We start from the raw sequence: 22,417 nt of genomic DNA on the forward strand, positions 1-22,417 counted from the left end.
GGGCGAAAAAGTCCTGATAGTGTCGCGTCACTGTATTCCGAGTGACGGTAAATTTTCACAATAGAATTCAGATAGCGAATGGAAAGTGCTTTATCACGCAGTCTAGTTAAATGTAGTTGAAATGAAAGATAAGAAATCAGCAGGGACTTCTCAGTTGTTCCAGAGCCTTTGAAGAGTCGAAACCAGACCCAATATGGCATCTTCACGGAGTTTTGGCCGCCAGCAGGTGGCTCTGCGGAGTATGTGTAACTTCATGGGCATACCTCCAAACAAGACTTAAGCACCTACATGAAGTGCTATAAACTATTCTTTTCTTTCCTTTTTTTAAAAAAAAAAAAAAATAAAATAAAAATAAAAATAAAAATAAAAATAAATAAAGCTTCAATTAACAATCTCATTCAAAACTTAGTGTAAATGTATCTGTGTTCACTAACAAAGTGTGGGTGTGAAGCTTGAACCAACAACTGATACATAATATTCTGTAAGGTTACATTTGTGAAATTGTTCTCGGCTCAAAAATCTAGATTGCTGCAATGGCATGCTCACTAAACTACCCTAAAACCGTTGAAACAAAATGGCTGGACAGTTCAGAGTAATCTACAGAAAACTCCTCATGGTACTGCAGAAGCTGGAGATGGAGAATACAGGAATGCGCACGGAATGCAATGGTATGCAGTGTCACCCCTTGACGTCTTCTTCGCCCCTGGCCTGAGAGGTCCTTGAGCGAGACTTCATTTCGGTCCATAACTTGCGCAGCCTCAAACCTTTATCCACATCTCGCCACACCCAACAATTGCTTCGCCTTTTGGATTGGCTTTTGAACTGTAGCAATCGGATCTGCGGTGTGTTAGCTCTGCGTGTCCAACTACCCATTTCACCTTATTGAAGCATAACACTGCTGCAAATGGACACAAAACAGCTTGCAAAAATATGGTCGTCCTTAAATTGAAGTATTATCCGACGAGTGGCAAGGGCCTGAACGCTTCGTGACGCCAGGACTGGGTCAAGCCCGAGAGATATATCCTTGCCTTCCCCAGCCGTTGGTTTGCGCAATCCCCTCCACTTGTTGTTGAAGCGGCAGCAGGGATTCTCGCGACTAGGCGGGGCAGCTGAGGATATATTTCAGGATCCAACGGTTGGTGAAGACAGACAGGGTTCCCCGTCTTCCATCCACGCTCTTCCTCAGTCCCGTTGCCACTTCGTCCACAAAGTCGTGGAAACAGTCAAGCCGCAAGGAGCAGCGAATTGCCCGTTTGGACCTCGAACCACCACCCGACGCCACACGCAAAGCCGTTGGAACACCGTGAAAGCCACACCGCGGGCGCGCGTTGTGCCGGGAGAAGCAGGAACAGGCGTTATCGGGAAGCGCGGAACACCCGGTTCGTGCCGATAGTTAGGCGCTAGTCCAGGCCCGGATTAGCGCTATTGCGTGATTCCGCACCAGCGAAAACCTTCCCCGCCGGGTTTTCTGCCGCAGGAAAAATCCGCGTTGACTCATGACGCCGGCGAGCTCATAAACCACTCCACAGGTCGCTCAATTGGTAAACTGACCTTGCAATTCGACGTACAATCACCAGCCAAGTAACTATCAGTCGAGAGAACCCCCTCCCTGGGACATTGCTTCGTTAGGGCAGCGGGGAAAACGCTGGACGTATTCAGCCTCCCTTGCTGGGTCCCGGCCACTCACTAGATCGGTTCCTTTCACGTTTCACCCACGATGAGCGAGCATCCGCAGACCAACGGACATATCGATGATGGCCAGATAACTCGTTTGACAAACGGTGTTCCTGGTTCTCCTCCATCAGACTGGATTGTGCAGAAATTTGGAGGAACAAGCGTGGGCAAGTTTGCTCTGGAGATAGTCGATAAAGTCATAAAGTAAATCAAACCCCCCCCCTGCCCCTCAGCGCCCTGGGCTTTTGACGCAGTCTGCCGCCAAATATTCGCTATATCGTTTTAATAACCAATCTACCTGTGCTCGACTAATCTGCTGCTTCTCTGCGTTCAGGCCAAACATCGAAGATCATCGTGTAGCCGTCGTCTGCTCCGCTCGGAGTAGCTCCTCCAAGGCCGACGGTACCACCAATCGGTAAGTCCCACCGTCAACGTATCGCTCCTGATTACGTGCCCTCCAGCCCCTAGTTATATGCATTACAATCAGGGATATGCGTCGGAGTCGTTAACGGCGGTGACCAGGTTATTACGAGCCGCTCGGGAGGCGGAAAATCCTAAGTCCTCTAACTACCTCTCTCTCATCGAAGCCGTCAAGCAGGAGCACATCGATGTCGCCCGCGAATATGTACAAAACCCGGATCTCAAGGCTGAATTAATAGCGCAAGTCGAGGCCGAATGCCTTCGAATCCTCAAGATCCTCGATGCCGCACAAACGCTCGGAGAGACCAGTAGTCGATGCGTTGATATGGTCATCAGTGCTGGCGAGAAATTAAGTTGCCGGTTTATGACCATTTTGCTAAAGGATCGCGGAGTAGATGCCCAATATGTGGATCTATCAGACATTATCGACTTTGCTGCTGGAATCCAGGCCTTGGACCAGGATTTCTATGATCGCCTTGCCGAATTGTTTGGTTGCAAAGTCCAAGAATGCACGGCAAAGGTACCCGTGGTGACGGGATATTTTGGTGTTGTCCCCGGTGGGTTACTGGATAAGATTGGACGGGGCTACACTGATTTATGTGCCGCTCTTGTGGCGGTAGGAGTTCATGCCGAGGAATTACAGGTGTGGAAGGAAGTTGATGGCATATTCACCGCCGATCCTCGGAAGGTTCCTACAGCTCGATTACTGTCTATGATCACTCCCGCTGAAGCCGCCGAGCTGACCTTCTATGGCTCAGAGGTCATCCACCCTTTCACAATGGAGCAGGTTATCCGCGCTAAGATTCCCATTCGGATCAAAAACGTTATGAAGCCCAAAGGAAGGGGCACTGTCATATTCCCTGACTCCACGTCTGAACTGGAGAAGACGGCACCAGGCCATGACCCAAAGTTGTTCCGTACAAGGGGACCTCAGTTCTGGTCCCAGCAGCCGGGTCCTAAACGGCCGACGGCAGTAACGGCAAAGCATAAGATCCTTGTGATTAATGTGCATTCCAATAAAAGATCTCTATCGCATGGGTTCTTTGCAGGTATCTTTTCTGTTCTGGATAAATGGCGACTCTCGATCGACTTGATCTCCACCAGCGAAGTTCACGTATCCCTTGCTCTCCACTCTGAAATCCCACTGCTCAACGGAGTCGGGCATGATGAGTATCAGATAATCGATGAAGATCTTCGAGGCGCTATTCAAGATCTCCGAAAATATGGAACTGTTGATATCATCCCAGAAATGGCAATTCTCAGCCTTGTCGGCAAGCAGATGAAAAACATGGTGGGAGTAGCGGGGCGTATGTTCACTGTGCTGGGAGAGCATAATGTGAATATCGAAATGATATCACAAGGTAGGCCCTTTCCCGCTCTCCTTAGGTTTATTATTGGGACACTTCTAATATCTCCTCTCCGTCTAGGTGCCAGCGAAATCAATATCTCCTGCGTGATAGAAGAGAGAGATGCCGATCGTGCTATCAACATACTTCACACAAATCTCTTTACCTTCCTCGACTAACCTACAGCCCGCTTCTCACTCGCCACTTTAGCCACATCCTCCCACCGGTTTCCTTGCTTTTTGATACCCTTCATATATTTTCATGTTCTCCTGGAGAGCGAAAAAGATAGGAAGACAACGGACAGCAGTCCCCCTCGTTCGCGTCAAAAGCTAGACTTTGACGATCTCTGAATGTATCATCCAGTCGGTTCCATTCCAACAATGGGCACTGGAGAAATGCATTTACAACATAGGCGAAAAGCCCTCTATTTCATATGTACCTGTCGTAGGCACCAGCCGCGAACCAACAAGGGTACGAAAAGTTTTTTTAACTTTTTTCTTGTTGCCTAGGCGTTGTCTATCAGCCATGGCTCTGATTTACGTGATACTCCATATAGATTTGGAAATTAAATGCATATATGCATTGGATGGATAATGTGAAGCAACCTAGAGCTTTTTAATGGTGCTATGAGCTGTATATACAAAATAAGCAAAAATTCAAAAACTCGTTTCAAACAACCCTTTGATCTGCACTTTATAGCATGGAGAAAACATCAATTACTTTTTGAAAGGTGATAGTCTGCAGGGCGTATCGTAGTTGGATGTTGACTGATTGTGAGCATAAACGAAGTCCTGGGTTTAATGGCATTTACAGTACACTTGATCCATTGCATTGTTGCGAGCACAGAAGTCATTTGTAACATTTTGTATCTGATAGCGCATATGCACGTAGTATCTCTAAAGTTCCCAATAGAACCAACCGGACAGCCAAACCGTTATATGCGTCTAATAGTCCATAAAATACAGAAAGGGCCCAAGATAGTTACCGTAAGCTATACGAATCGACGCAGCAAAGCGGCGGACTAGCACGGAAAGAAAATGGGCCGCCTTTTTATTTGTTAACCCATCCCTCATCCTCGCCGAGTTAAATGTCTTGTCATAGATATCTCTTTCTCTGCAAAGATCAAATGGCGAAACCAACACATTCCTGACAACACGCCTGTTGTCTATTGGGGTCCTCTTAACGTCTCCAGGTGCTTCAGCACAGCGAGATTGGCATCCATCCACCGCTCGACGCAGTTCTTTGCACAGGCTTCTTCATTGCGATCTAATGCGCCACCGCTGACTTTTCCGGTCATGCATTTCTTCCAGCAGACTTCGGTTAAATTGTGAACGGCTAAAAAACAGAGCAATGTTAAAACTCGTGAAAAGGCAAAAATAAGATTATAAATTAAAAAAGACAAAAAAGAGGGACACGGGGATTCAATTTACTAGATTGGATATTCGTCTTCTGGGCTTCATTGGCGATGAACTGCGTAAGTTCTCTTCTGTCGGCGGCGTTGAGCTTGCTGGGGTCGAGCTGTACTTGGTCCATGGCTTTTAGCTGTGATGTTTTCGAGGCGCTAGGAAACTAAAGGACAAGGAGGATGGATAATCTAGATCTGACGGCTAATTCAAATTGTCAAATCGTACAAATCATGGACCAGGGAGAAGAACGGATCTAGTATCCAGACGAAGCTTTGCGGTGTTGAAATTTGCTTGATTTGCAGCTCCAGCAAGAGGCGGTGAAAATTGGCAAAAACCGAAATCCGCCGTCATCATTTGCTGTTGCCGCGTCGCAGAAAGACTGCCTGCGGCCGCTCTTGAACTCTCTTTCGTTCACGACAACGGTTTTCATAAAACAGAAGCTGATTATTTGGAAAAAATTCCACCTCTTCTTTTCCTACTGGAGTCCTTATTTCATCCGTTTTAGCGTCTAAGCTTCTCTTCCCATCTTCCCACTCCAGTCATAATGCCGCCAATTCGGACATCGAGAAATCGCAAACCGCCGCCAGACGGCTTCGACGACATCGAGGACACGCTCCTTGAATTTAGCAATAAAATGAAAGATGCAGAAAACTCCTCTCATGAGGGCAAAAAGAGACACGAAGTGTTATGGCCCATCTTTCAAATCAGCCATCAACGTGAGTCTTCATCACTGGTCTAGCCCAAGGGATGATCAGTTGCTGTTCATAAGTGGAAAGCTGGAAAGAGAGCTCCTCCCTATGCTAACCATCTATATTGAACTAGGATCAAGATATATATACGACTTATACTACGAGAAAGAAGCGATATCGAAGCAACTATACGACTGGTTGCTGAAGAATAACTACGCAGATGCGAATTTGATTGCCAAGTGGAAGAAGCAGGGCTACGAGAAGGTAACGTATTCCATTTATGCTCCGTGATTTCTCCCTCGGTCTTTGTTGCATATCTCGTGTATAATCCTTCTGCTCGTTCCATCTTTGTTCGATGCTGACTTGTTTTGTTTGTTGCTGCTTAGCTGTGCTGCCTCCGCTGTATTCAGACGAAAGAGACGAACTTTAATTCGACCTGCATATGTCGTGTCCCGAAAGCTCAGCTGAAAGAAAATCAGAATATACAGTGTGTGAGCTGCGGATGTCGCGGGTGCGCGAGCAGCGACTAGAGCCTGCGGAGGTACTCCAGCGCGCTGGTTTAGAGCACAGGATTTCTATTTCACTTTAAAGGATATGATAAATATTGGAGTCGAGTGTGGATATTATCATGATTCGGATTTTTTTTTTTCTGATGGATGTTGAAAGAGTGTTTTGGCAATGGCGTTTGAGGACGGGAACTAAATAGCGTATCATCCTCGATGCTTCTATTGATAGGAGTATGATTCGCAACAAAATCTCGGATACCCAATATAAAAGCACCAATAATTCTTAAAACTTCAAACTGAACCTTCGTCCATAGTAAGAAGATAATTGATTTCAGTTAAACTTGTAGCTACAGTCTGCGAATTATCAACAGAATAAAAGTCAAACAATACCTCATAATCCGTAATCCTGTACATCAGACATTATCATCAGAGTCATAGCCCCAATATGTAGTTTTCCCACCGATAGCTCAATACTGTCAAGCCACTCCAAAGCAACCCGCGCGAAAAAAAGATATACAAACGAAGAGGAGATCAATGCTGGTAACAAGAAAGTCCGCCCGAGTGACCCATAACGACCAGCACGCCACACCAGGACGAGTCGAGAAATCTCCCGTAGCAAAGACACCTAGGAACTCAAACAATACCGAAGCTGTGCCAACGCCAGTTCTGACCTTTTTTTGAAAAACCGCAAATCCCAATGTTGTGGAAGATAACAAGTTGTGACAATCTGACCACCCATGCCGAATTTGGCCCCGAACGCCCTTGTCAAAACCCAGTGTCAATAATGAGGGAACTTGCCGAGCGCCGGAAGAAGGGGCATAAAACCTGACGCGCGACCATGCAACGAGACAAAAACATGTCCAACAGAGCACAACTGAATCAATAGAAAAGCAATCAAGAACAAGACTCCAAGTGAATCCATAGCCCCATCCAACGGCAGGAAGCTCAAAAAGCAAAAGAGAAAATATTAAAAAAAAAGAAAACTGAGAGGTCCAAGATTCAGGGACTCAAAAGTGAGCGAATAGACCCAATCCGACGTTAAAATCCCAAGAAAGCTTTCAAGGAGCGACCGAGGCTTGCTTAGCCCTTTTGTCCAACACTTTTACGACCACATCCAAGAACTCGTTTTGGAGACTGCTCCTCTTTAACAGGCTTTCCAATTTTTTCAAAACCTTGGAGAAGGTCGATTCCGTCAACTTCTCCTAGTGCATCTTCGCTAAATAAATTGAAAGAAAAGAAGTCCTCGTGGGAATTCTCAGTATAGTTATCGGTCCTCTTACAGGGGGACTCATAATATTTCCCAGCCTTAGCTTTCGAAAGCCGTGAAAATGGCGTATTCAAACGTGTATTTCCGTTAACAGCTGTGATGTCTGCCAGCACACTGGAACTGAATCGATCGCGTTTTGCGGATCTTTTTTCAGGAGAACCTAAAGTGGGAGTAGAAAGGGAAGGACCGAAGTGGTCAGAAAATATATCAAAGAACGGGGTGCCGTTCAATGTATCATGCACCAACGCCTCATCCTGAAGATTGAACGCTGGGCTCCAAGGAAGAACATCATCTGCCAGCCCGAGATGCTTGATTGGAGAGTTAACCATCTGCTGAATCTTCTTACGATGGTTACGGAGGTTGGTGTTGGGTGAAAGAGACGGTGGCGGTTTTGGCGGTTTTTTGAATTTAATTGCAGGAGTCAATGGAGGAGGCACCATCTGCATAAATTCGTTGCGTAATGGTGAGGAGCCCAGAAGATGGGTAGTCTCTCTCAGCGAAGCACAGCGGATGGGGCTAATATCATGCGATGAGCTACGAATGCGTGCTATCTCTTCTTCAGCGCGTCCGGCTTTGATCCGTGGAGGCTCAATATCCAAGTCAGAAGTCAAGAGATGTTCTGATTTGTGTGGTCTCATGACAGAGGACTCCAAAGAAGAGAAGTAGCCACTGTCATTCATGATGGACAGCTTACGTTTTCTTGAACGAGATCCAGGCACGGTTGCGGTAGCCGGGCGGGATGGAGTTGGAGGTGTGGCTTCGCGACGGAAAACAGGGGGTGGAACAGGTGGAGACGAACGGATTGCTTGAAGGGGAGAAGAGCGTGCAGCGGCAACTGAGGGGTGCGCAGTCGAGATAACTTCTTCGCTACTGTCCTCCTGAAGTGCTGGATCGGAAGCGGGTATTGTTGCATCGGAAGAAATATCCTGGCTGGGTGGAGAGATGCGTTCTGGTGGCGGCATAGACGTGTTGACGGGAGGGCGACTTGGCTGGAATTCCACTCTTTGAGATTCCGGAGGATGCGGCTGTAGCCGGGGGATCCGTGCAGCCGGCTGAGTCAAAGGAAGAGTTGACATGATGGGCGGACGATTGATTGGCTTCTCTTTAAGGAATTGAAGTTCCATTCCTGGGACAATTGTCCAATAGTTTCCCTTGCCAGGATCATTTTTCGGGCGCTCCTGCTTGACAAATGCCTTATTTAGGCTGAGATTGTGACGAATGCTGTTCTGCCAGCCAGAGTCGCTGGATTGATAGAATGAAAAGTTATCTGAGATCCACTTGTAGATTTGAGCAAGCGTCAGGCGTCGATTGGGAGCGCGTAGGATAGCCATGCCGATGAGAATCGCGTAGCTGTATGGCGGCTTGGCGCCATCGTCTTCGACTGGAGGCATCTCATGAGGCGCCGGAAGCTGGACAACTTGTTTCTCTTCGCGTTTCAGCTTCTTCGACGAGCGATCCTTCAGCGTTGAGGTCTCCGTTAGAGGGTGTTTGGTCGGGTTCTGTGTCTCATATGGAGTAGCAGCGACTTCTGTAAAGGTCTCATGAATGATTGGCTTCGCCGGCAACTGAGGTTGAGGGTCAGGAACACTGGAGAATGTGGTAAACAAAGGCATTCTTGCCGGCTGCATAGCAATACTAGGATATGGATAGGATTGGGACTTCTTCGAGGGAGATCCCTGGGGCAGTCGAGCCGTGTGAGGTGCGGAAATCGGAACAAAGCCAAGTTTCCCCTGTTCGGAGCCCGTCGCATTGGACCTCTGCTGAGGCTTGACGGGTGACTGAGGCTTTGGGTCCTTTGACGGGGGGTCTAGTACAATATTTCGATTCGCGTTGACATTATGAATTGCCTGAAGGGGCATAGGAGACGGCTGAAGATGTTTGGGATGAGTGGGAGGGTGTTGTGTGGAGGAATGGGCGGAGGTCTGGTTTGCTGGCTGGGGGGGATCCTGGTATATGCGTAAAGGCGGCGGATGTCGCGTCGGATTCATCTTGAAAAGGGCGTATGGAAAACCAATTATCACCGAGTCACGTATTTTCTGCGATTTGACGCGTGAAAAACGAAAAAATTGGTGGAAAATTTGCAGTCAATCCGGTGTCGGGCAGATGATCTGTGAGGCGAGGCGCCCAGGCGCAAAGAGCGGTAAGCACGGTAAGAGGGGTCGAGACGGCCGGCTCTGAATGACATAGAAAGGACAGAAGGCAGACAGAAACGATGGCGACGTGTTTGCGACGATGATAGCGAGGGATTGGAGTCGGAAACGATGGCGATGGGCGGCGACTCGGATCGGGATGGGGTGGTTTGCGAGGCGAGAGAGAGTAGGGCGAGAGGGAGCGAAAGAGGAGCAAGCGAGTGGGTTGAGAAGGTGGAGTGGGTGCGGCTGTGAGTTGGCAGTCTTGGTTGCAGCAGGCGGGAAGCTTTCTTGGCCTGGTGGTTGGTCGCATCCACCCTGCTAATGCGTCCAAGTCACACCAATACCCGCGACGCAGTCTAGATCCGCCCTCCGATTCGCCATTGCGTCGTCGCTGAAGGGATTTTCCGCTGCTTTTGTCGACGAACTCCTTGCACATCCCCCTGGCAGACTCCTTGTCCGATCGATCAAACCCTGTTCGCGATGGCAAATCCTCAGATCATGCTGCCCAGCCTTAGCCCGATTCTGCAGTGTGCTCCGTATGTACCGCTTACGTCTGACGATATGTCCCAACATCCAAAAGTCATGGATTTACGACACGCTTGTCCTCCGTGGAATTGCGGGCGTATTACGCAGAGTATTTGCCAATAAAGACGGAGTAACACCTTGCGCAGCTATATCGTACAGAATTGTCCTCCCTGCCCCGTGTGCCGTCCTGCCTACTTGCCCATCTCTACGGGGTACATATGTACAGTACTCCGTACATATGTAGCAACTATTGGCACTCCCAGGCATGCTTCGTAGTCCATCAAGACGCGTCGACCCATTCGCTTGGTACCCTCAAACGTGCCATTAAACGCGTCGCCAAGAAGCATGACGGATTCTCAGTGAATGGTGAGATCATCATTTATATCCCGGGACAGAAACCATATTGCGGGTTTTAGTCACACTCCTCCAATGGCTGCATGGAATTTAATAAGACTTTAATACTCTGGGCGATCATCTCGTTTCCGAGTTTTTTTTGGTAAAAAAGACTGTGATCGAGATGTGGAGGAAATCACGATGCAATGCAATTGCAGGTAGAAAAACCATCAGCATGTGTTTTACCCATCCAATCCATTCCATTACCACGCTGGGTGGCATTGTGAATCAACAGATATTAAAAATGATGTCTGAAGTAAGTAAGACCGGGCCATCATGCGTCAATCTCTGTTCCATTGCCTATATATGATTGCAAACATAACCGATCGACGTCTTTAAGAACACCAGAATGAAAAAGTTCGTCCCATCCATTAAACAATAGCCAGTTTTGTCGCCGCAATGTCCAGAGCATCAACATCCGGTGTTAACCGGGCAAACGCCTTCTTTGATCCGTCAGGTCTAAGGCGCACAGTTATTAGCAGCCGCACACCAAAGGTCCGATTTTCCTCTTTTTTTTTTTTTTTTTTTTTTTTTTTTTTTTTTTGAATCCTAAATGTCCCGCTCGCGGTGCTGGAGAACCTACCTGATCAGGGTGTTGATTTTGACGGTATCCACATCATACAGCTTCTTGATAGCCTGCTTGATCTGTCTCTTGTTCGCCTTGACGTCCACAATGAAGACCAGAGTGTTGTTCTCCTCGATCTTCTTCATAGCACTCTCAGTGTTCAGTGGGTGGACGATGACTTTGTGATGGTCGAGACGAGTCTCGTGAGGGATGGACTTGCGGGGATACTTGGGAGATCTCGACAGCTGAAGGGTCTTTGGTCGGTGGAACGTGGTCGATGTGCGGACCTTCTTGACCTTGTGAGAGTGAACCTGCGCAGCCTTAGTCCTCAATCCCTTTCCATCAATCATAGAATATGTAGACCCTGGGTGCGGATTTCGAATTTTAACGTACCCCCTTAAGCACCGTCTTTGCAGCAGCACCAGCCTTAGCGCTGGGCTTCTTGCCTATAATCACAAATTCCCATCAGTCCTGGCCGCACAACGATAAGAAACTTCGACGGAGATTTGGGGCGGGATTCACACCCAGCTTTCGCTGGAAGAATGGCGAAATCTCCGCCGAAAGCGTGATCGAAGTAGATGAAGGAAAAGCGCCCACCTGTCTTGCTGTCCTTTGGTGCCATGGCTACTGATTGACGGCGTCGTGGTTGTTGTCGCAAGAGTCAATCTCTCTTCCACTGGTTTCTCTCATCGGCCGTCCTGGCTTTCTCGCTTAGTTTGCCAAACCCTCATTGTGTGGGTCACATGATCTGTAAATTACGAACGTCACTCGGGAACCACCACCGTCATAAAATTCCCCACCTTTCCCGATGCGGAAACATCTAACTTCGCCTGGGCTCGACTTGTCCTGTAGACAGCCATCCGACCCTTGTGGCACTCCGCCCTTTGTGAAGTTCGTTGGAGTGAGATTCGCCGCTCGATTAAACGCCAGCATCATGCAGTGATAAGGACCCCACCGGTATTGGAGAAATCTACTTCGCTTGCGTTCTGGCTCAGACATCTGCGAAATATGGTGAAGATAGCGCGAAACAAGAGGCCGAAATCACTCTCGCATGGCAGACCTCCGACGATACAGAAACCAATCGCATCCCTATCGGCAAGGGCAACGCGGACCTTGATTCGATCACACCACCAGCTCCACAAAAAGCGTGCTCGAGCACTCACAGATGGCAACGAGCAAGAGGTCCATGAACTTGACAAGAAGATTGAGGCTCTTGGCGGACTCAAGAGTTATCAACTGGCCAGCAAAACGGGGCAATCAAAAGAGCGCGGCGGCGATTCCAGCAAGGTTCTCATTGAATGGCTCAAACCGGCGTTGGATGGGCTGACAAATTGCGAAACCCGGCTTCGTCTACTTGAAGTCGGTGCATTGTCTGCTAGGAATACTTGCTCGGCCGTCAGTTGCATAGACGTTGTCAGGATTGATCTTCACTCACAGGAACCTGGTATTTTGGAACAGGATTTCATGGAAAGGCCCATTCCTTCAACAGATCCCGATAAGTTCCATATTATCAGCCTTTCGCTCGTTTTAAATTATGTTCCCGATGCTACTACGAGAGGCGACATGCTCCGACATACCACCGCCTTCTTAACGTCGACATTGCCGACATCCAACGGATCCTTACGAAAATTAGCACCGTGTTTGTTTCTCGTCCTACCAGCGGCATGCGTGCTGAATTCTCGATACTTCACGGAGGAGAGATTACAGGATATAATGTCGAGTCTAGGGTACTCGATTATCAGGAGAAAGCTCACGCAGAAACTTATATATCAGCTCTGGAAATACAACCGCCCGGCCAACCCCAAATCCGGTGGTTTCGAGAAAAAAATGGTGAATCCTGGGGCAAAGAGGAATAATTTCACGGTTATTCTAACACCTGCCGAATGATTGCATATCAGTTAGCTGATTTAAACAAGTCGGCTTCGTAAATACTATGTTATGTTTGCTGGTTTGTCGTCTCTTTTTCAACTACATTTTGGCCAGTGTCCTTCCTCACGACCTCAGATGACATCCGAAGAGCCTCCTTCGCTTATTTGTATGAACCGGTGGCTAACGTTTTGGCTGCGATGAACTATTGCAATGATCCCTAAGAAGAAGAAATATCTTCGAGCGATACGGAGTAGAAGCATTAGGACCGGGTAGCGAGAGGGTAGGTGTGTGTTTCTCTTCTTTAGCAGTGTACCTCGTAGAAGCACCGAAAAGGTCCAAATCCCCCAAATAGCCTCCCCACAGGGAGGATAGAGGGTGCCATCCCTTGACCATCGATAGCTCGATAATCCAACAACTCCTTGGAAACCATCCTTTCCACCTGACCTTACGATTTTTTCCATCCCCCCCCCACTGTTAGTAGCCAGAGCCGATCGGACTTGTTCAGCCGCCGCGACTCAGTGGCGCAGGAACCGCTGACATAAGCCCCTCTGACGTCCCTCCTATAAACCCCCACAATTTCCCAAGGAAAAAACTCAAACCTCGACAACTCCCAGACAAGACGACAAGTTCTCTAGGTGCGTCTCACACTCAACTGTTCCCAGAGCCCCCTGCTGCGTGTCTCGGAGGGCCTGTGTGGGCTGACCGCTCACCGCCCCAGTTGTCGATCCAAGAGAGTGAGAGACCGTTGTAACTGGTTTTGGTCGCGGAGGTCAACGTCGCCAAGATGAGCGCGGCGCAGGCAAACGACGCGGAGAAGAATATTGAAATATGGAAGGTGAAAAAACTGATTAAGCGCCTTGAGGCGGCGCGTGGAAACGGAACGTCCATGATTTCGTTGATTATCCGTGAGTTGGTCCAGTGCTTGTCGTGTGATCTGGCTAGGCTGACAAGTCTGTACAGCTCCAAAGGATCAGGTTTCCCGAGCAGCCAAGATGTTGGCTGAAGAATTTGTATGTTATCTCTATGCTCTGCTGACTTGTTGAAAAGCTATGCTAACCGGTCCGTAGGGAACTGCTTCCAACATCAAGTCTCGTGTTAACCGTCTATCGGTCCTTTCAGCCATTACGTCAACCCAGCAACGCCTTAAGCTATACAACAAGGTGCCTCCAAATGGCCTTGTTATCTACTGTGGTGAAATTATCACATCTGAAGGAAAGGAACGCAAGATCAACATCGACTTTGAACCGTTCAAACCCATCAACACGTCCCTCTACCTCTGTGATAACAAGTTTCATACCGAAGCCTTGAGCGAATTGCTCGAGTCTGATCAAAAGTTCGGCTTTATTATCATGGACGGTAATGGTGCTCTTTTCGGTACCCTGAGCGGGAATACCAGAGATGTGCTCCACAAGTTCTCTGTTGACTTGCCCAAGAAGCATTCTCGCGGTGGACAGTCTGCTCTACGTTTCTCTCGTCTTCGGGAAGAACGTCGTCACAACTACGTCCGGAAGGTTGCTGAACTGGCGGTGCAGAACTTCATCACCAACGACAAAGTTAACGTCGGTGGTCTGGTCCTCGCGGGTTCCGCCGACTTCAAGAATGATCTCAACCAGTCAGACATGTTCGATAATCGCCTTCAAGCAAAGGTCATCAAGGTTGTCGATGTGTCCTATGGTGGAGAGAACGGATTCAACCAGGCCATCGAATTGGCTGCGGAGACTTTGGGCAATGTCAAGTTCATTCAAGAAAAGAAGCTCATCGGAAAGTACTTCGAAGAAATCAGCCAAGACACCGGCCGAGTTTGCTATGGTGTCGAAGATACCTTGAAGGCTTTGGAGCTTGGTGCTGCAGAGACATTGATTGTCTATGAGAACTTGGACGTTACTCGCTGGTCTCTTAAGTCTTCCTCTGGCACCGAGATTGTCCTTCACACCACCAAAATTCAAGAAGCCAACAGAGAGATGTTCATGGATAAGGATACCGGTCAAGAAATGGAAATTGTCGAGCAAGGCCCTCTTCTTGAATGGCTCGCTGATAAGTATAAGGAATTCGGCGCGACCTTGGAGTTCGTTTCCGACAAATCCACAGAAGGAAACCAGTTCGTGAAGGGCTTTGGTGGAATCGGAGCGATCCTTCGGTATAAGGTCAATTTTGAACAACTTGCTGATTATTCTGATGACGAGGATGAATTCTATGACGGTGAGATATCTCATGCCGAGATATAACAGAATATCACTAATTAAATCTGGCAGATTGACGGTATGGAGACCTCGCAGAGAGCGAGGATGGTAGCCCAGAAATCCAATCGGCGGATATTCTGACGGCGCGCCCGTCGTGTCGTGAAGATGGCGTTAATGGGTATTCCAATGAAACCGCCGTTCGGACCCCGAGTCCTGTTTCCCGGGCTTGCCCTAAGCTCCTTAGAGGTATAATTCCAGGCCCCGAATTCTGCTAGAGTAACCGTTAACATTGCCGTTTCCACAGGGCCATCCAAGCTCAGAACCGTGTCGACTTGCGATTATTCGGTTTAAAGATGCTGATCAGTGGCCGCTACAGGGAGTAATTATTGCTACTACACTAGAATGGACAATTTCCGTATGCTTTGTGGCTCTTCGATAAATTAGCAATACGGTAGGGAGGCTCAACAAATTGCAATCAAGCTGTATGCCAGATAGATTGTTTCCTCTGCAGAGTCCTCTACTTCGAGTTTAAACACGCTGGCAAGATTGTCTCTCCTTTCCAGTCAGAGATGCGTGTGATTTTTCTGCTTTTAAATTTCGTTTTAACAGTCCTTTCCTTCCCCGAAATTCCGGTTTTTGCTATCGCTTTTAAATACACTCATTCCCGAAATCGATAAATGCGTACAAAATCCAAAAGGATATCTAGTCTAAAATCTATCCCATCCGCGTCCCAATCGCCAGTTAATATTGATTAGTTTGACCCAAGCATATCATCCCAACTTCCAAGGTGTTGACTCGAGTGTGTAACAGATGTCAAGCCGGCCATGATCTTTTCCACATTTCGATCGTTGCGCTTAGCTGGGCCCTGACATTCGACAAAGAAAATATACTGCCAAGGCCGAATTCCGCTCGGCCGAGAATTGATAGCAGTCAGGTTCATGCTGAACTTCTTGAAGATGAAAAGTGCGTTTGCGAGTGCGCCGGGGGAGCTGTGGTCGATCGTGAAAGATATGAGCGCTTTCCGCATGGCATTCTTGTCAGATTCATCGGGCTTCTTTTGATCTTCATGGCCGCACAGCTTGGGAGTATCAGATTTTCGGTTGCGAAATAGTAAAAACCGGGTGGTATTCTCCGAGTCGTCTTCGATGTTTTCGGCCAGGATATCGACGCCGTGCTGCTCCGCGGCGAATCTGCTCGCGATCGCGGCGCTGCTGTTGCCAGGCTCCTTGGAGATTATCTCCGCTGCCTTTGAGGTCGCTGAGACGTCTTGCCGCTCGACTCCCTTGAAGTATTTAGATAGAAAAACTTCGCATTGGCCCCACGCCTGTGGGTGGGTGTAGAGCTTAGTGATCGCTTCGTAGCGAGGGTCCGTAGTGATATCTACGGGCGGGGGTGAGGTTTGGCCTCCATCCGCTTTCTTCACCAATAGACAATGGTGGACCGGCAGATAATGCTCTCCGCAAATTGCTACATCACCATATAATCCTTTGCGATCAGCAAGGAGGTCCAAGACCTGCACGACGGCGCCGTTACTTGAATTTTCGAGCGGAATGGCAGCATAATCGCTTTCGTTAGCTTGGAGCGCGGCAAAGGCATCTTGGAACGACGCTTGTGGAAGTATTGTCGCTTCAGATCCGAAGGACGCTACCGCTGCCTGAGAAGATGGTAAAACGTTAGTGAATTCTGAGCTCTTAAGTTTCGGCGGCGCCTGTGATTTCGCCACAAAAGAGTTGACAGGGATGCTTCTGACCTCGTGGGAAAAAGACCCGAGTGGACCAAGAAATGCGACCCGCGGCTTCGGAAGTGCAGACAATGCTCCTGACTGTAGAAGCGCCATGGCGAGCCACAGATGATGTTTCATGGTTGGCGGATTGATCGAAGAAAAGGTCGATCGGCCTGCTGAGTAAAGTTACGCTGCAAAGAAACTCGCTTTTTGGTGAATGCGGCGGACTGAGCAGGGCAAGTCTGTGGTACAAGTATAGCGGGAACTCTCGCATCCGCTTCACTGACCGAGGCCAATTCACTAATCACCGAGGCCGGATCAAAATAATTAACTACAGTATTGCACCACGGTGGATTCCGATGACGACCCCAAAGAGTGAGGACAAAACCATGAGCCAGATTGTCCGAAGGAATGGCCCGGCGTGGCTCAATGGCCTCCCCAGTCACAACAGTCGCAAATATGCGACATCACCGTTGTTGTCACGGCTCGAAGAAACACTTATAGGCCAACGCCTATTTCTCAGCTACGACTATCTCTCCCCGCAGCCTTCCCATCTTCTGCGCGTGTCCCTCGCCGATTTCTTGCCTTTCTCTCAATCCAATCCATTCGCAAAGGATGTGAAGAAACTCGCCCTCCCTTCAATCCTCGAACCTGGGCATATGCCCCGGGGACATCATCTTGTTTATTTCCCACCGCAACTTCCCTCGTCCCAGCTGGTACCGGACGGGTGCGATGTATTGCATTCCCCCGGGGCCCCTTTCAATCGCCGAATGTGGGCTGGAGGCTCTGTTCGATTTCGCGATCTCAACGGAGGGCCGCTTTTGAACTGCCAAAGGGCCGTATGCGTTGAAGGGGTTAGAGACGTGCGCGTCACAGGAAAGGAGGGCGAAGAGAAAGTCTTTGTCGGAATTGAAAGACGGGTGGCCATCCTTGGAGAGAAGGAGAAGGAGGAAGATATAACGAGTAGAATATGGACTGAAAACGAAGAAGACTGGGGAGATAGCACTGTGATCGAGAAAAGAAATTTAGTGTTTATGCGGGATAAGATCCCGGAGCAGCTTCGCGCAGAGAAAACCGATGGAAACCAGCAAAAAAAGATTCTTCGAGGTGAGTTTGCAAATCGCAATGTGCTACGTGGAATCCCATAGTTCGCGTTGACAATTGGCATCGATAGCTCCGGCAAATCCAACTTTTCGCCATACGCTCACTCCATCTCGCGCTCTTCTCTTCCGCTTTTCCGCACTGACATTTAACGCCCACTCAATCCATCTCGACCGTGACTATGCTCGCAATACAGAAGGCTACGAAGATCTGCTCGTCCATGGACCTCTGACGCTCACATTGATGCTGACACTCCTCCAAGACCATCTCAGCGAATCTAGACAAGCAATTTCAGCAATCGAATATCGGAATCTGGCTCCTATTCTAGTTGAACAACCGCTGACTGTGTGCGCAAAGCCGAAAGAACCGGCCTGTCGCAGCTTGTGGGATGTTTGGATTGAGCGCAACGACGGTGGATTAGCGGTCAAAGGGACGATCCAGACAAAACCATTTGGAAAACACGATGAGAACCCTGCTGCTACCATTTCGAGGTTGTAATCCGTATAGATTCAGGAACATATTTGGTCAATTAGCACTGTAAGTAGCTCAAATAGAATACGATAATGTCTAAACCCAATTTTCGCGCATAATACATTCAACAATGGTAATACCTGAAACATATCGCACCGGAGTTCAAGGGATATATCATGAGAAATAAAATTCCATCACTAATAAACAGTGGCCATTATATACCAACAGCTGTCAAACAAACGACACTTGAAACATCACTCAAACCCCAAAGATTCAGAGAACAGATAGCAACCCCCTTTTTGACCGAGACTCCAAAGTATGATACAAAAAAAACACAGCAAACAGCGCAAAGGCGAATCACTCTGAGTCACTACTGTCAGCCTGCTTGGACTTTCTTCTTTCCTTCTTCTCCTTCTTCTCCTGCTTCCGCTTCTCTTTTTCTTCCTTCTTCTCCTTCTTTCTACGTTTTCGCTCCTCGCGTTCTTCTGGAGTCTCACCGTCGTGTCTCTTTCGCTTCTTGGCGTCTTCCTTGTCTGCCTCTGGGGCAGGAGATGACGCTTCTTCTGGAGATGCCGCTGGCGCTTGTGCGGGGGTAGCCGGTGTTGCTTCAGTGGCTGGCTGAGGAGCAGCAGCATCAGCGGAAGCACTGTAGTCCTTGTATTCAGCCTGCCATTTGGCTGGGGTCGAAGCATTGGGCCGGCCAAATTTCTACAGTGGACAATTAGCACTGATAACAACTTCACGATCTGCAACACTGCAACTCACATCAAGCTTGCCATCTGCCTTCATCTTCTTCTTTTCGAGGGCAACGGGACCCATACCCCATCGTCGTGGGTACAGATCTCGCTCCATGATGCAACGCTTGACCTTAGCGACAACGCCGTGATCACAGGTGGACATTTCGACTGTGGACATCTGTGCAATGCCAAGAGCGATAGCTTCTCCCTTGGTTGTCATCAAGACAACTTCCTCATGGACTTCAATTCCAGCCTCTATGACAAAGGGACATCAGTACCGCACCGGGGTAATGCTAGTTCTCGATATTCCACTTACCGAAACGGAGTAATCCGGGAATCATCAATTTGGCTCCGTAACAGACGGCATTGACAGCACTGTCCTTGACAACAACACGCTTGTAGGTTGTCAACAAAGTCTCCAGTGGTCGAACCACACGTCTCAAGTACGATTCATCGCGGTTATTGTCCATCATCCACTGAGCATCGAGAACATCATGTAGCGTCACCATCCCATCCTGCTCGTCCATAGCACCACTTCGAACTCTTCGCAGTTCCTGCATGTGCGCACCAACCCCGAGAAGCAAACCCAAATGCACACACAATGTTCGGATATAGGTTCCAGCCTCGCAGCTGACCCAGAAAACACCCAGATGCCTATCGTTGTCGAACTCGTATAGTTTGCTCTCGTGAATAGTGCGAATTCGCAACTGACGCTTGACAGCAGAGATCAACGGTGGTCTTTGGAAAAGAGCACCGGTCAAGGTTTCAAGGGCACGCGCGAACTGAGCTTCGCCTCCCGGAATCTTGTCATGCAATCGGATCACACAGACGTACTCCTTTCCTGCTCCTTGCTGGGACTTGACGAGGCGAGTGGCGCGGTCTATACAAACGATCAAACATCCAGTAACTTTAGGATCCAAAGTTCCGCTGTGGCCCGTTTTCTCGACCCTGTAACAGTTACAACCATCAGTCTTCAATGTTTCTAAAATCGGGACCGGTCAAAGAATATCTCAGAGAAGGAAATGTACCGCAAAATTCTCTTCATCCATGCGACAACCTCGTGACTGGAAGGATTCGATGGTTTATCAAGGTTGATAACACCGGAGCTGATATACGACTTCAAATCACGCTTCAAGGGAGTGCACCCTGCTGGGATTGGGGTGAAATGTCCAGTTCTGACAAGCACTGTGAGTTTACGGCATAGTCAGCTCTCATTTTCTCTAAAAAAAGTCTCTCGAGCATCGAGCAAAGTCACAAAAAGAGAGATAGGGTTCGAATATTGTTATGCGAGAAACCGATAATAACGCACATTTATCATAATTCTTCAATAACAGCGGCCATTCTGATGTAGGAATTGGAGGTGTCGCCGCCTCCGGCTTGATACTGAAATCCATATCGCTCTTGCTGGCTGCCATGGTCGAATATGGTCGGAATCAAGCAAAAGAGAAGTTCAGAATGTCGCGATCCAGAGACGTAGGTACGAGACACCGGATCTATCGTGGTCGAATATACGGTTGACCTCCTTGTCTCTTTTCTGCTTTTTTTTTCGCTTTTGCCCTCGAATCTTTTGAAACTTTCTTTACTTTCGCTTGTGGTTTTCGAGTCGATGACATAAGCACCGTTTTATTGGTGGAAGCTGTTGCAGCTTGCTGCGGGTGGCCCGAGAGACCAGCAATGCAGCGTCGAGCTGCAGCCTCCCAGCAGCACAAGGGAGCACAGAATTATGGATGTCAGAAAATAGCACCCAACAGAGAAAACATAGATCCAAGTTCAGTAGAATTACAAATGCGAATAACCTAGTAATCACGTTCATGTTGCTGTACTTTACATTGCAATGCTTTGCAACCATCAAGGATCAAGCTAGTCGCCTCCTAACCGTCGGCCAGGTCTTCTGGCACCCCAGGCACCCCCCGAGAATAGACCACCAGTCGATGAACTAGTGGTTCTCGCTGAGGCTCGGTCCCTTGGATCAAATTTATAACCACCATGAGCCATCTGCGGCCCTCGACCAGCAAACCATCTCTGCACAAAGGCGGGAGTGTGAATGTAGTTTCTACCTCCACCGAAAGTAGGGTAGATTCGCGTCAAGAAGTCATATAAATGCGCGGCGGCTATTCCGCAACATTCGATCATCACCTCGTGCACTCCAGCCATGATCCAAGTAATGAAAAGCATGATCCAAGGCAGATGCTCCACGCGAATCTGCACGAAGAAGAAGGTGGTCTTCTGGCCGCGGTTATCTTGCGCATATGTGTAGATAAATGCCATAAGTAGCGCTGGCAACGTTAGTGATATTAACTTGACTTGAATCCATTCAACACCATACCTGCGATGAAAAGCGCAGATTGCATTAAGATTCCCGCTAAGAGCTATAGATGCCGTCAGCTTACCCAACGCAACTGCTGTGGATATATATTGTCTGGAACTTTGGGGAATAGGATTCAGAGAATCAGGGACGAAGGCTAACGGAAATAAAATATGTAGGGCGCCAGAACCACGCAACGTGAATTGGATTTCACGCAGGTTATTGTTTCAAGGCAATCCCACCATGCCTACACCGCATACATCCTGAGATTGACTTTTGCGAATGATAGGACTGTATGAAGTGCAGGGGTAATCTTCCTCGCTTCCAGGAACCGCTTCAGCTAGGTAATAGGCTGGGCGGGCAGATATCCGAGGTGCAGACGGTGCAAGAAATGAAACAATATCTATGATAACTCGTGGTGAAGCATATCAGCAGCTCACTCACCAGAATCACAGTGGCTACGAATACAACGTAGGTGAGGAAGTCACCAGAAGTACGGAAGCGAGGCGAATTAGCCTCTAGTGCCGTACCGTACGTGTACACTGTATAATCATCAGTGGAGATGCCACGGAAACGCGGCCATTTCACAATTCCGTACTGCAATAGAGGTCAAAAATAAAGCCGTAGCCTCCGCGAGTGAGAAAATATGGAGTGACAAGCCTCCAGACTTCAGGGAAGGCCTTGAAGATCAAAGACGGTACGAAGATAGACCAATAGCCGCTAACGAGCCGACCATGGACTAAGGTTGACTGAACGAATGTAAAGGCAAACATTGTCCTACCAGCGTGTCAGCTTTTTTTTTTTTTTTTTTTTTGTTTTTTTTCAATCGGAGAGACGAGGAAGCATTGCCTGTATGTAGAGTACATACCTTGCCACTGGTGGCAGAGCCCAAAACTGATCCATCCTGAGACCAGAGATTATTATTATTATTTTTTCTCTTACCCTTTTTTTGTTAGCATCAGATTGATATCTTCGTGGAGAGAGAAGAACCAAGAGGGAGAATGTTTTTTTCTGTTAAAAAAAAAAGAAGAAGAAGCAAAGCAAATTGTGGCCTTTTGGTGCAGGCTGCGGCTGATTGATCTTCCGGTCCGATACGTAAGTTACGCCG

The 22,417-nt window shown here is 48.3% G+C and overlaps 12 protein-coding genes across 13 annotated transcripts; 5 read left to right on the plus strand and 7 right to left on the minus strand.

Annotated features, from left to right (window-relative positions):
• Positions 1-868: 868 nt before the first annotated feature.
• CIMG_06366 (aspartate kinase) lies at positions 869-4,117 on the plus strand. The gene is made up of 4 exons (XM_001242469.2): positions 869-1,878; positions 2,009-2,089; positions 2,197-3,455; positions 3,522-4,117. The coding sequence occupies exons 1-4, from the start codon at positions 1,718-1,720 to the stop codon at positions 3,617-3,619; spliced, it is 1,599 nt and encodes a 532-aa protein (XP_001242470.1). The 5' UTR covers positions 869-1,717; the 3' UTR covers positions 3,620-4,117.
• Positions 4,118-4,274: 157 nt separating this feature from the next.
• CIMG_06367 (mitochondrial import inner membrane translocase subunit TIM8) lies at positions 4,275-5,058 on the minus strand. Its single transcript, XM_001242470.2, has 2 exons — positions 4,871-5,058; positions 4,275-4,775 (listed from the first exon to the last, which is right to left on the minus strand). Exons 1-2 carry the CDS (start codon positions 4,971-4,973, stop codon positions 4,606-4,608), a joined length of 273 nt encoding a protein of 90 aa, XP_001242471.1. The 5' UTR covers positions 4,974-5,058; the 3' UTR covers positions 4,275-4,605.
• A 182-nt stretch (positions 5,059-5,240) lies between these two features.
• CIMG_06368 (cell cycle control protein cwf14) lies at positions 5,241-6,330 on the plus strand. The gene is made up of 3 exons (XM_001242471.2): positions 5,241-5,562; positions 5,669-5,799; positions 5,922-6,330. The coding sequence occupies exons 1-3, from the start codon at positions 5,391-5,393 to the stop codon at positions 6,063-6,065; spliced, it is 447 nt and encodes a 148-aa protein (XP_001242472.1). The 5' UTR covers positions 5,241-5,390; the 3' UTR covers positions 6,066-6,330.
• A 791-nt stretch (positions 6,331-7,121) lies between these two features.
• On the minus strand, positions 7,122-9,296 carry CIMG_06369 (forkhead box protein L2; the record flags this gene model as incomplete). Its single annotated transcript, XM_001242472.1, has 1 exon — positions 7,122-9,296. One exon carries the CDS (start codon positions 9,294-9,296, stop codon positions 7,122-7,124), a length of 2,175 nt encoding a protein of 724 aa, XP_001242473.1.
• A 37-nt stretch (positions 9,297-9,333) lies between these two features.
• On the minus strand, positions 9,334-10,312 carry CIMG_13052 (uncharacterized protein; the record flags this gene model as incomplete). Its single annotated transcript, XM_004445307.1, has 3 exons — positions 9,334-9,911; positions 9,985-10,111; positions 10,202-10,312. 3 exons carry the CDS (start codon positions 10,310-10,312, stop codon positions 9,334-9,336), a joined length of 816 nt encoding a protein of 271 aa, XP_004445364.1.
• Positions 10,313-10,441: 129 nt separating this feature from the next.
• Positions 10,442-11,600, minus strand: CIMG_06370 (60S ribosomal protein L25). Its single transcript, XM_001242473.2, has 4 exons — positions 11,521-11,600; positions 11,317-11,369; positions 10,942-11,234; positions 10,442-10,817 (listed from the first exon to the last, which is right to left on the minus strand). Exons 1-4 carry the CDS (start codon positions 11,543-11,545, stop codon positions 10,730-10,732), a joined length of 459 nt encoding a protein of 152 aa, XP_001242474.2. The 5' UTR covers positions 11,546-11,600; the 3' UTR covers positions 10,442-10,729.
• A 138-nt stretch (positions 11,601-11,738) lies between these two features.
• On the plus strand, positions 11,739-13,218 carry CIMG_06371 (25S rRNA (adenine2142-N1)-methyltransferase). Its single transcript, XM_001242474.2, has one exon. The coding sequence runs from the start codon at positions 11,932-11,934 to the stop codon at positions 12,808-12,810; it is 879 nt and encodes a 292-aa protein (XP_001242475.1). The 5' UTR covers positions 11,739-11,931; the 3' UTR covers positions 12,811-13,218.
• Positions 13,219-13,396: 178 nt separating this feature from the next.
• On the plus strand, positions 13,397-15,685 carry CIMG_06372. Of its 2 annotated transcripts, XM_004445308.1 has the most exons (6): positions 13,397-13,427; positions 13,511-13,697; positions 13,753-13,802; positions 13,860-14,991; positions 15,045-15,218; positions 15,277-15,685. In XM_004445308.1, exons 2-5 carry the CDS (start codon positions 13,577-13,579, stop codon positions 15,047-15,049), a joined length of 1,308 nt encoding a protein of 435 aa, XP_004445365.1. In that variant the 5' UTR covers positions 13,397-13,427; positions 13,511-13,576; the 3' UTR covers positions 15,050-15,218; positions 15,277-15,685. The 2 variants fall into 2 exon arrangements, with proteins under 2 accessions (XP_004445365.1, XP_004445366.1); XM_004445309.1 differs by having other exon boundaries at positions 13,397-13,697.
• CIMG_06373 (chorismate mutase/prephenate dehydratase) lies at positions 15,448-16,897 on the minus strand. The gene is made up of 2 exons (XM_001242476.2): positions 16,723-16,897; positions 15,448-16,626 (listed from the first exon to the last, which is right to left on the minus strand). The coding sequence occupies exons 1-2, from the start codon at positions 16,831-16,833 to the stop codon at positions 15,724-15,726; spliced, it is 1,014 nt and encodes a 337-aa protein (XP_001242477.1). The 5' UTR covers positions 16,834-16,897; the 3' UTR covers positions 15,448-15,723.
• Positions 16,829-18,384, plus strand: CIMG_06374 (uncharacterized protein). The gene is made up of 2 exons (XM_001242477.2): positions 16,829-17,802; positions 17,870-18,384. Exons 1-2 carry the CDS (start codon positions 17,055-17,057, stop codon positions 18,292-18,294), a joined length of 1,173 nt encoding a protein of 390 aa, XP_001242478.2. The 5' UTR covers positions 16,829-17,054; the 3' UTR covers positions 18,295-18,384.
• On the minus strand, positions 18,307-20,538 carry CIMG_06375 (centromere/microtubule-binding protein cbf5). The gene is made up of 5 exons (XM_001242478.2): positions 20,314-20,538; positions 20,033-20,189; positions 19,321-19,952; positions 19,033-19,259; positions 18,307-18,975 (listed from the first exon to the last, which is right to left on the minus strand). Exons 1-5 carry the CDS (start codon positions 20,417-20,419, stop codon positions 18,625-18,627), a joined length of 1,473 nt encoding a protein of 490 aa, XP_001242479.1. The 5' UTR covers positions 20,420-20,538; the 3' UTR covers positions 18,307-18,624.
• Positions 20,539-20,756: 218 nt separating this feature from the next.
• On the minus strand, positions 20,757-22,312 carry CIMG_06376 (derlin-2/3). Its single transcript, XM_001242479.2, has 5 exons — positions 22,178-22,312; positions 21,908-22,086; positions 21,754-21,851; positions 21,331-21,373; positions 20,757-21,280 (listed from the first exon to the last, which is right to left on the minus strand). The coding sequence occupies exons 1-5, from the start codon at positions 22,210-22,212 to the stop codon at positions 20,865-20,867; spliced, it is 771 nt and encodes a 256-aa protein (XP_001242480.2). The 5' UTR covers positions 22,213-22,312; the 3' UTR covers positions 20,757-20,864.
• Positions 22,313-22,417: the final 105 nt, after the last annotated feature.

The sequence above is a fragment of the Coccidioides immitis genome (assembly GCF_000149335.2).
Source record: "Coccidioides immitis RS genomic scaffold supercont3.2, whole genome shotgun sequence".
NCBI classification, from domain to species: Eukaryota; Fungi; Ascomycota; class Eurotiomycetes; order Onygenales; family Onygenaceae; genus Coccidioides; species Coccidioides immitis.